This window comes from Salvelinus fontinalis, chromosome 4 (assembly GCF_029448725.1).
Source record: "Salvelinus fontinalis isolate EN_2023a chromosome 4, ASM2944872v1, whole genome shotgun sequence".
Classification (NCBI taxonomy): Eukaryota; Metazoa; Chordata; class Actinopteri; order Salmoniformes; family Salmonidae; genus Salvelinus; species Salvelinus fontinalis.
In genome coordinates this window covers 33085340-33097431 of record NC_074668.1, presented here as the reverse complement: position 1 = coordinate 33097431, position 12092 = coordinate 33085340, and the positions used below count along the sequence as shown (strand labels likewise).

The 12092-nt window shown below is 41.5% G+C and overlaps 1 protein-coding gene across 2 annotated transcripts in view; it reads left to right on the top strand.

The window, feature by feature from the left end:
• Positions 1-11610, top strand: part of LOC129853575 (glycerol-3-phosphate acyltransferase 4) — a 39095-nt gene extending 27485 nt beyond the window's left edge. For both annotated transcript variants that reach the window (XM_055919751.1, XM_055919752.1), the window contains 7 exons: positions 1365-1458; positions 1690-1805; positions 2206-2261; positions 2400-2485; positions 4704-4832; positions 7628-7707; positions 9763-11610. In XM_055919751.1, coding sequence (XP_055775726.1) covers positions 1365-1458; positions 1690-1805; positions 2206-2261; positions 2400-2485; positions 4704-4832; positions 7628-7707; positions 9763-9871 — 670 coding nt within the window. In that variant the 3' untranslated portion in view covers positions 9872-11610. The remainder of the gene's footprint in view (positions 1-1364; positions 1459-1689; positions 1806-2205; positions 2262-2399; positions 2486-4703; positions 4833-7627; positions 7708-9762) is intronic.
• Positions 11611-12092: the final 482 nt, after the last annotated feature.

The window sequence follows — 12092 nt, the reverse complement described above, 5'->3', positions numbered from 1 at the left end:
ACACACACAAAGCAAGGGCTGCTCCAACAAGGCCATCAAATTCCATTTAGGTCTGGGTTAGAGTACCCTTAGAGGCATCCAGCACAAACTGTTGCCCTGGACTTTACCAGGCTAGGTGTCACCAAAGGGAGCAGGGGCAGAGAAACATGCAAATCCATCATTGTTCAGGCATTAACAGCCACAGTGTGATAGTCTGTGCTGTGGGAGAACAGTTAATCGGACTAATTATATTTACCCAGACTCTACACTACACCACTCTACCCTAGACAGTTTATGCTACAGTGGACATTCCCTTTGACATGATGCAGGCAGTTTTCTGTCAGGTTCAAATGTCATCTGATGATGAATTTGTATTGATCCTCAGTTGTTGTGGTGCGAGACAATGACAGACACTGCCCCCAGACCTGTCTTAATGTGTTGATTTGGATAACTGCTGCAGAGCACCGCCTTTACAAAACCACTAGTCACATGTTTGTTTGACAAAGCCCTTACAAGCCAATGCTGGTTCAAATGAGATAAGGTAAAGAAGAACATTGGAGGAAATGTTGCAAAAGGGAAACGTCTCTATCATATTGAAAAAATACAGTCCTTCTCATCCCCAACTCTAGGTCAGAGAGGGAACTTGTCATATGAACTTGTCAAGATACCCTTTGTTTTGCAGTTAAAAAAAAGAAAAAATAATATGAGTCGTCAAAGTCAGGGATTGTAATTAAACAATAGGCCTAGTCATTCAAATAAACCGTTAAGTCCAGGACCAGAAGGGTTAGGCTAATCTCTGTCTGTGAAATTGTCCCTCAGAGCAAATGTTTTGAAAGACCTATCCATTGGGATAAAAATAACTGATCATAAACTAAAGACGTTTCTAATAGGTGATAGACGTTTACTAATAATAATAATAGACGTTTCTTTATAGGAATGTGGTGTATTCAGTATGAATTATGTCCCGTCTTGCTCTGCCTGTTAGCCCTGAAGGAATCTACATATAGTGCTGGGCCTGTTACACCATGTGTCTCTCTAGTCTGGGTGGGGCTAAAAATACAGAAGTGGTGTAAGATGGGCTCTCTCTTTTGGTAACACGATCAGCAACATTATTTCCTCGGAATTTGGGCCCCTACCAGAGTCCAGCATGCTCAGGGGGTCTGGCTTTGGACTCCAACATCATTAGCCTCCTCCCACTCTCATGTTAATTAGGGAGAGGTGAAGGAGAGGGCACTGAGTTTCTCCCTCAAACCCATTAGGACTACATGTTCCATCATCTACTGAGTTGTTAGGCTCTAGCTTACACTGGAATAGTAAATACCTGATACTCACTTATCCCCTGACACTCATCCTGTCCCCCTCTGTCTCTCTCTCGATCCTCCCAGTGAAAACAAGCCCAAGAATGGAGGGATCTGTGTGGCCAACCACACCTCACCCATTGATGTCATCATCCTGGCAAGCGATGGCTGCTATGCAATGGTATGGCCCAACACCCATGATAAATGGCACAGCAGTCAAACACAAGGCTACCTACTACAGCACTGAATTACTGAATGATATGTGTCATATTTAGAAAGTTATTGGTGTGCTACTAACACAAAACAAACTTATAGACAGCTGAAGCCAGCACTCCAATTTTGTAAGATCTGAGACCTGTATCGTCAGATGTTTGTTTAACCACACCTGTATGTGTGTCTGTTTGTGTTCCAGGTTGGGCAAATCCATGGTGGTTTGATGGGCGTGATCCAGAAGTCTATGGTGAAAGCCTGCCCACATATTTGGTTTGAACGCTCTGAAGTCAAAGACCGACATCTAGTGGCCAAAAGGTAGTAATGCATATGTGCACTTTGTTTAATGCTTTTTAGCTGGAAGTCTCTCAGCTGTAGTCTGGCTGATACTAAACTCAAAGTCCTTTTGACTTCAGAGTGTGGGGAGGCTGTTTAAAGTTGACGGCACGATGCGTTGATAATGAAGCTGTGCTTTTACTGCTTCTCCTTTGTGTCTTTCTCACTTAAACACACACATGTACCAGACTAACTCAGCTGTACCTTAGCAGAGACATTTAAAGAACTTAAATGGATAATTGACAACTTTCAATTAAAGGTTACTGTGACCAAAATGTTTTGATTAGACTTTATATTGGGATTAGTGTTTGTGTATTGATAAAGCTAGTCAAACTGGATTGAAATCAATGTACTGTAAACGTACAAAAATATATTGTTGCAGATTGAGTGATCATGTAGAAGACAAAACTAAACTGCCTATTCTCATTTTCCCTGAAGGTGAGTAGTTTTAGTTTTTTTCCTTAGTTACTGCTTTGAATATTACTACAGTAGTTTCTATTACTGGGTTTTTACTGTTACTCTTACCTTAATACCATTTCCTATCCCCATTTGTAAACACTAACCTTTTCCCCATAGGCACCTGCATCAACAACACTTCAGTAATGATGTTCAAAAAGGGCAGCTTTGAGATTGGCTCCACAGTCTACCCTGTGGCCATCAAGGTGAGATTAGACCTCTCTCTCTCGTGTGTGTGTGTGTGTGCGTGTGCGTGTGTGTGCGTGTGTGTGTGTGTGTGTGCGTGTGCGTGTCAGTAGGGCTGTGGCGGTCACAACATTTTGTCAGACGGTTATTGTCAAGCAAATAACTGTCGGTCTCACTGTAATTGATCATTAATTAACATAAACACATTTAGTATCTCCTGGCTTCCACACAAGCCACTGATGCAGACCTTTGGAACATCTACGTTTTAAAAAGTCTAATAAATCCATTTAATATAGCCTTCACCTTCACAATAAATCCATTATTTATTGTAGACAAGTCTAAAGAAGCATGATATGAAGAAAATGTAGTCTATTTCAGAAGAACAGAATAGCATACTCTGAGTTGTCCTTATGTTAGGTCCTGATCTGGCTATGCCAAATGGATGTGGCCTACACTAGTTAATTTAGCAGACAAGATTTGCTTAGAATTCCTTGGCATTATTTTATAGTATGAAGAATACAATTGAACAAAGCTGAATAAAATAGAAAGGATATTTTCTCCAAAACATTTGAGGGAGTGTGCACATGCAGCTATTCTGCGTTAAGCGGTTAACAAAGAAATAAGTACTCCTATCTGCTTAATTTAGAGTTATTAATGTAACTTTAGTTGTTCTACAAACGTTGGCCTATATGTTTAGATTTTTAATACATTTTAAGGCTGCATGATGCATGACTCTAATGATGATTTGAAAAAAATTGAGCTCTGCTTTGTTTTTTGCACCGGCTGTACACACTACATCAGTCACTCATTCCCAATTCGACAAGCACTTGATAATGCCCAGAATTTCAGGGTGGCATCCCCTTTGTGTGGCCGTAATGCATCCTAAAAGCATCCATGCCTTTTTGCAGCCAGTGGCCGCTGTGCGCTTCTCCCTGACTGCTGAGCTCTCTGAATCACCTCTAACTCACATGGCTCTCCATCACATGATCGGGTCTTTCTCACAGGCTACAAGTGAAGACAGACACATCGGGGATGCAACTGCGCACGTCCTTATCCAATTCCAAGGTGCATGTTGAAGATATTGGAAGAACTGTCCACATTTACTTTGTCAGCCAACAAGATGAGTAGGCCTAACAAGTAGGCCTAACAAACAAAAGCACTAGCCTATGTCAGTCTACTATCCCCCATAGTACAAAAATCTATGCAACAGATCAGAATATTTAGCTTAAAATGTTGATAAACTATTACGCTATTTCTTCACATTATAAGCACAGCAATACGCACATGGTAGTAGGCTATAAGCGCAAATGTCCCATTAGCGGAAAACACCATTATCAAAAGTGACCGCAAATGCGATTATTCATGTAAAGCTTTTATTATAAAGGGGAATTTTTTTGGTGAAAATTATCTTTCCCAAACTTGAAACTCACGTGCTGCCAGTTAGACACTATGCCCGTTGTAAAGCAGATTAATGTGCTTAATTTTAAGAAGTTATTTGGCCACTTTAGTTGTGATACAAACCGTATCAAAACATATAGGCAAGGCTACATGAGGTGTGCGACTATGATTCGAAAAAGTCACACAAAAAAGGCATAGTTGCTTATGCTGGGTGGGAATCATTCACAAGTGAGAATATACTAATTCACAAGTGATAGGCTAATATTGTCACTCATCAGACTATTCTTGATTTAGTCTTGTCTTTACATATACTAATAATATATGTGTGAAATTTGTTGTGATTTAGAATGGACCATTATCATATATCAAAACAGGGGCGGCGGGAAAAAATACATATCATCTATGCACTCAAATAGCGAATGGAGGACGCTTTTCGCATGGTTCATTTTCATGCCAGCCAGGTAGGCTATACTCCTGTTGTAAATATAAGCAATGTGCTTAATATTAGGAAAGTTGAGAAATAGATATAGTAGGCCTAGCCTATACAAAGTTAATGAGTGCTGAGTACCAGGCAGTTAGCAAGTTTGGTAGGCTACTAATGACCAGCAGCAGCATCAGAGCTTGGAGAAGCCAAATTACCTTGGCTAAACGGTCACATGGAATTTGACTGCCTTCATGAGTCGTGACCGCCGGTGTGGCGGTAATACGGTCACCGCAACAGCCCTATGTATGTGTGTCCGTGCGCATGTGTGCGTGTGTGCGTGTACGTGTGCGGTGTGTTTTCCCCTCTGTCTTCCAGTATTAATCAGTATTAAGTTCCTGTCCCTCCGGCCCCAACAGTACGACCCCCGCTTTGGAGATGCCTTCTGGAACAGCAGCCAGTTTGGGATGGTCAACTACCTGCTGAGGATGATGAGCAGCTGGGCCATTGTGTGCAGTGTGTGGTACCTGCCACCCATGACCAGAGAGGTTAGTTTGGGAAAAAACTCACCTTTTTTATTTTAAATTCTATTTTTCTCAGAAATATCACTGACAGGTTGGAGGATAGCTGTGACATTGATTCAACACCCCAACAGGCTCACCACACCGCTCGCGTCGTGTGCGCGAGCGTTGCAAAATAAATGTACGAATCTGTTATTCAATTATTGCACCCACACTGCTCGCGCGCGTCAACAAGCGTCTGCGTTGCCAAGGGCTAAAATAGAAGTCAATCCTATTTCTGACGCAGATCGCGCTGCAAGTCCTGCCTCTCCCCTCTCCTCATTGGTGTATAGAAGTTGGTACCCATGTGCCATCGCCTCATTGGTTATACTCACGTGGGTGATTGAAAGACAAACTGTGTTGCCGGTCGGTGTAGTAATACTATGAAAGTTTAGATGCCAATCACCATATAAGTTCAAAGATGAAAAAGCCTGGAAGGAGGAGAGATGACTAGAAACGATTCGGTTGACCGTTTTATGTGTGGATTAATTGTCGGAGTAGAGGACCTTGTGCATTTCAGGTAAAATAACAACTCAATGTTTATATCCCAGGACAAATTAGCTAGCAACAGCAAGCTAGCTAAATAGGACAAATTAGCTAGCAAGTGCAAGCTAACTAGCTAATTTGCCATAAATGTTTAATGCCTTTCGACCTGTCCCCAAATTAATGTAATTGGTTCAGAGTTTGTTTTGATATTTTAACCTGAGTGTCGTGATCGCGTTTGGTGTAGGGGGACAAAATAAATGTTTGCACGATGGCCCACACGCGCAGCCGGTTTGGGTTCCGTGTAAGAGCTTATGTTTTTTCCTGGCCATTGTGCATTGTTTGATGGCAGTTAAATTACATTTTATGAGCACGCTCTAGCCCCAGTGAAGTTAATACTGTCAATATTTTAGAAGGTGTAGTCAAGCTAACCTCCCTGAAGTTTGCTTTTTCGTGTGGTTAATATTAGTACCATTGCACAGCCTCTCATTTCAATCCACCAGTGTTACTAATATTGAATGGATGCATATGATGCACTCCTTTCTTTGACCTCATCTTGGCATGATTTACCTAGGACATGCTCAAGTCACCCAGAGTTTGCATTACTGATGCAAATAAATCCTGGTTTGAGTCGGTTTTCAAATCAGCATTCACCTCCTTTAATATTTAAGGTTGAGATGGCCTCTCCCAGCTCCCACTCCTGATTTAAGGAATTGTGATTCAAAGCGGTATTTTGAGAGGCTAGTTAGTATGGCTGCCTCCTTTAGACATGCAGGCTTATACACTTGCTGGTTTGTCTCATGTTGGGTTGTCTTTCAAATAAAATGTTATTTGTCACATGCGCCTAATACAACAGGTATAGATAGACCTTACCTTGAAATGCTAATTTACAAGCCCTTAACCAATAATGGAGTTCAAGAAATAGAGTTAAGAAAATAATGTAAATATTACAGGTGGCCATTTGATTAATTGTTCAGCAGTCTTATGGTTTGGGGGTAGAAGCTTTTAAGGAGCCTTTTGGACCTAGACTTGGCGCTCCGGTACCACTTGCCATGCGGTAGCAGAGAGAGCACTCTGACTTAGGTGACTGTCTTTTTTGGGCCTTCCTCTGACACCGCCTAGTATATAGGTCCTGGGTGGCAGAAAGCTTGGCCCCGTGATGTACTGGGCCGTACGCACTACCCTCTGTAGTGCCTTACGGTCAGATGCCGAGCAGTTGCCATACCAGGCAGTGATGCAAACAGTCAGGATGCTCTTGATGGTGCAGCTGTAGAACATTTTGAGGATCTGGGGACCCATGACAAATCTTTTCAGTCTCCTGAGGGGGAAAAAGTGTTGTTGTGCCTTCTTCAGGACTGTCTTGGTGTGTTTGGACCATGATAGTTTGTTGGTGATGTGGACACCAAGGAACTTGAAACTCTCGACCTGCTCCACTACAGCCCTGTCAATGTGAATGGTGTGTGTTCGGTCCTCCTTTTCCTGTAGTCCACGATCAGCTCCTTTGTCTTGCTCACTTTGAGGGAAAGGTTGTACATTAAGGCTGATTGCACAACTAGAGCTTGACAAAGCCATTTGTGCCAGGATTGTGGATGTGCACTTAATGTATGTGACTTGGTGTAAGGAATTTAGATAATGATTTTAGAGTCTTTTGAGCCGGGTGTGGATGTGAACTTGGTCGGGCCTCGCTCATGAAAAACAGGAAAGGGTCGTGTACAACCATCCACTTCTAAAACATGGTGTTCAGAGGCAGGGGTTGGCCAGCTTTGGGGCTCTGGCCATTGACTGACCGACCATCCCATCTTGATGTAGAAAGCAGGAGGGAAGTTTGGGAAGTTTTCCTTTCTCTAAATGTCAGAGTGGAAGGAACTCAGTGGGCTAGGATCCAACTGGTCCTCAGAGGTGTCCTGCCCTTTGATCAAATTTTCCACCTGCTGTTTGAATGGAAACTAGTACTTAGCAGGCTTTTGGAGCAGCCTCCAGTCTCTCTGTCACCAGGGGATCTTAGTTGCACAGCATCACACAGAATCAGATCAATCCACATTTAGAGATTATTCTCTTTCCTCTGATGCATGGCCCATGCTTTATTCAATATCCCAGTTTATCAAACTTGACTTGATACTGCACTACATGCCAATTTTTTCCATTAGTGGCTGTAGCCAATAGGAAGAATAACTGTTGGTCATTTATACAATATGTGCAATAAGACCTTTTCCAGGACATGTCTGATGCTCAGATGGGCAAGTCCCCTTTGTGTGTCGATCTGGTATTCATCTATGATCTTTGTCTTCCTTTCTGAACAGGAAGGAGAGGATGCAGTCCAGTTTGCCAATCGGGTTAAAGCAGCTATCGCCAGGCAAGGAGGGCTGGTGGACTTGCTATGGTGAGTAACCCATAGCAAACATCTGAGAACTTATGTTCACATGGGTTACACAGTGCCTTTGCGAAAGTATTCAACCCCTTGGCATTTTTCCTATTTTGTTGCCTTACAACCTGGAATTAAAATAGATTTTTGGGGGGTTTGTATCATTTGATTTACACAACTTGCCTACCACTTTGAAAATGCAAAATATGTTTTCTTGTGAAACAAAAAAACTGAAAACTTGAGCGTGCATAACTATTCACCCCCCCAAAGTCAATACTTTGTAGAGCCACCTTTTGCAGCAATTACAGCTGCAAGTCTCTTGGGATATGTCTCTATAAGCTTGGCACATCTAGCCACTGGGATTTTTGCCCATTCTTCAAGGCAAAACTGCTCCAGCTCCTTCAAGTTGGATGGGTTCCTGCTGGTGTACAGCAATCTTTAAGTCATACAACAGATTCTCAATTAGATTGAGGTCTGGGCTTTGACTAGACCATTCGAAGACATTTAAATGCTTAAACCACTCAAGTGTATCTTTAGCAGTATGCTTAGGGTCATTGTCCTGCTGGAAGGTGAACCTCCATCCCAGGCTCAAATCTCTGGAAGACTGAAACAGGTTTCCCTCAAGAATTTTCCTGTATTTAGCACCATCCATCATTCCTTCAATTCTAACCAATTTTCCAGTCCCTGCCGATGAATAACATCCCCACAGCATGATGCTGCCACCACCATGCTTCACTGTGGGGATGGTGTTCTCGGAGTGATGAGAGTTGTTGGGGTGGGCCAGACATAGCGTTTTCCTTGATGGTCAAAAAGCTTAATTTTAGTCTCATCTGACCAGAGTACCTTCTTCCATATGTTTGGGGAGTCTCCCATATGCATTTTGACGAACACCAAACGTGTTTGCTTATTTTTTTCTTTAAGCAATGGCATTTTTCTGGTCACTCTTCTGTAAAGCCCAGCTCTGTGGAGTGTACGGCTTAAATTGGTCCTATGGACAGATACTCCAATCTCCGCTGTGGAGCTTTGTAGCTCCTTCAAGGTTATCTTTGGTCTTTGTTGCCTCGCTGATTAATGCCCTCCTTGCCTGGTCCGTGAGTTTTGGTGGGCAACCCTGTCTTGGCAGGTTTGTTGTGGTGTCATATTCTTTCCATTTTTTTATAATGGATTTAATGGTGATCCGTGGGATGTTCAAAGTTTCAGTAATTTTTTTATAACCCACCCCTGATCTGTACTTCTCCACAACTTTGTCCCTGCCCTGTTTGGAGAGCTCCTTGATCTTCATGGTGCAGCTTGCTTGGTGGTGCCCCTTGCTTAGTGGTGTTGCAGACTCTGGGGCCTTTCAGAACAGGTGTATATATACTGAGATCATGTGACAGATCATGTGACACTTAGATTGCACACAGGTGGACTTTATTTAATTAATTATGTGACTTCTGAAGGTAATTGGTTGCACCAGATGTTATTTAGTGGCTTCATAGCAAAGGGGGTGAATACATATGCACGCACCACTTTTCCATTAAAAAAAATATTTTTAAACAAGTTCATTTTTTCATTTCACTTCACCAATTTGGACTATTTTTTTGTATGTCCATTACATGAAATAAAAATAAAATTCCATTTAAATTACAGGTTGTAATGCAACAAAATAGGAAAAACGCCAAGGGCGGTGAATACTTTTGCAGGGCACTGTACATTGTCTGTATCATTGTTAAACCCAGCTCAGTTTTGCTCTAATGTATCGCCTTGTGGGCATCACAGAATACAGTGTAATGCAGGGTTCCCCAAAATAAGACTGTAAAAACACCAGCAAATCACCTCAGTGATTAGATTTTTGGAATTCTTTTCCAAATTATTCCTACATATAATGGAGAGATTTTAAATGAAATGATTATGTTTTTGTCAAATATTATATCTGTTTGGGCTTCTTGTGGTCAATTTGCAGTGTACAAATTATTTGTAATTATGTTCCGGATCCCTTTACCCCTTAATCAAGAAACAATCGGCCCTTGGCTAAATCTAGTGGATGATCCCTTGTGTATTGGATTTGTGAATTATGTTGTTGTTTCTTTGTAGGGATGGAGGTTTAAAGCGAGGGAAGGTAAAAGACACCTTCAAAGAGGAGCAACAAAAGTTATACAGCAAAATGCTAGTGGGAACCCAAGAGGACCGCAGTCGTTCTTGAAGACAAATGCAAGGAGTTTAAGATGATCAGAGACCCACTTGGGGACCACAGAATGGACAGTCTAATGGAGTTTTTTACTTGGAATACTCCCACCCTCATGTCAGGAATATTTCACTTGGCTTTCTCAGTCACTGCCTCAGCTTGGCATTTCAAGTTCTCATTGCTGTTACAGCCAATTCTGGGCCTTGTCTCTGTCCTCTGTTTCTAATGAACTGGCCTCTACTGTACCAGTGTGTCATGAAGCTGCTCACTAAGATGGTTTGTTGTCTTCCCTGATGGTGACAAAACTGTCTTTTGAGTGACTAATGTATGTATGTCCTTCATTGAGTTAATGTATATGTCTTGTTCTTATTGTTTCTCTTTTTTTGTTTTATTATTGTTAATAGTAATAATGACAGTTATTATCATAATTGTTCTTTATGTTACAAGAGATATGTGTGGGGATGTACTGTAGCAATGCAACATAGAGAAGCACTGTAAAGTTTGTACTGAAGGGGAAAACTGTGACCATGTTGGGAAATGCATGAATGGCTTGTTCCCAACACGACCAAGATGGTGAGGTGCCACGTAAATATGTTTCTAATACTTTTTTATTGTTTGTTTTTTTAGATGAAAAAAGCCTTTTGTTTTAAAGGTCCAATGCAGCTGTTTTAATCTCAATATCAAGTAATTTCTGGGTAACAATGAAGTACCTTAATGTGATTGTTTTCAATTAAAATGGTCAAAAAGAAACCAGGAAAGCTTCTTAGCAAAGAGCAATTTCTCAAGAAAGAATTTTGCTCGGACTGTCTGGGAGTGGTGAGTGGAAAACAGAAAACTGCCTGTTATTGGCAGAGAGGGTTAGAACTCTTATTTATTGGTCTATTAACTAATTTACCTCCTAGTGATGTCACCAGGCAGGCCAAGACTCCATCCTACCAAAACTTCAGGCGGTCTTTTCAAACAGCTCTTATACTAAAAGGGCATTATTATCATTGTCACAATTTCACAGTATTATTCCCACCTCATAATGTGGAAATATATATAGAACACAGGAAAATCACATTTGACTGCACTGGGCCTTTAAGCATTGTATTAATGTGTAAAATATAGGAGTTATGTTAAAGTGGAGCTTTTTTTTTTTTTTTTTTGTGAAGAATATACATTCTCAGTGACTGGTGGGGGTTGTTAAAATGTAGTAGATACTCAACTTTCGTCACATCTAAACTAGCCTACCTTATCTCAATTAACACTTACTTCTGCCTCCCACCCTTATCTACCGTGAACCTACTTTCTGAGCTGTGTAAAGACTGAGGCCTCTGCCATCGACACCTCACGATAGCTGTGGTTTAAGCAGCATTGTGTGCTTTTAATTTGTTTACTTACTAATTATTTGTTATAACATGGTTAAAATGTGATATCATACCGGGCCATGGATGTGAAAAATATGCCTTGTTCCCTAGCTGCTCTATTAATACTTCCATGAAGGCTTCTCATCATCTACTGTGGGAATTCTCATGCCAAATGCACTCCAGAAAGTGAGGGGGCCTGAAGGAGAAAATGAAAGTACAGCTGCAGAGTTAGACTGATTCCCTGCGCGGCTGCAGTGCAAGCCTAGTGGAAATCCCTGGCCATCGCCTTCCTCAAACTCCTGTTTGGTCCTCTCATCCCTTTATACATTGCTGTACCAAGGGTATAGACGTTTAGATCAAAATCTGTCCAATGTTGACCAATAAAAACCCAAGGATGAGGATATCAAAGTTGTGCAAGTTTCATTGATGTAAAATGAGATGCAAAGAGCTCTGTCAATGCAAGCCATTCTTTTCAGTACTCCTCATTAGTATACAAGAAAACACACTTGGCTTGTTGAAAAGAGTGGCCTTAGTGACCTCTGGAACCCATAAGAAGAAGGATTCCATCAGCATTCAAAGCATGAAGCTTGCATTCAGGTAAGGAAGGTTGCCAGTTGTTGCTTAGTTGACCGTACCTTTTATCCTGTACCAGGTTCCTTTCAATATTTTGTTGGCTACCTGACCACTTTTGCTTGGTGTGTTATTGATGGGATATTTGGTGTTCCTTCATACAGTATGTTCAACGAGACCCTTTCCAGAACATGTCTAAAACTCAGGGAGCCAAGTCCCCTTTTGTGTGTGGTCTTCATCTATGATCTGTGTCTTCCTTTCTAAGCAGGAAGGAGATTATGCAGTCCAGTTTGCCAATCATGTGTTACATGAAAACACTT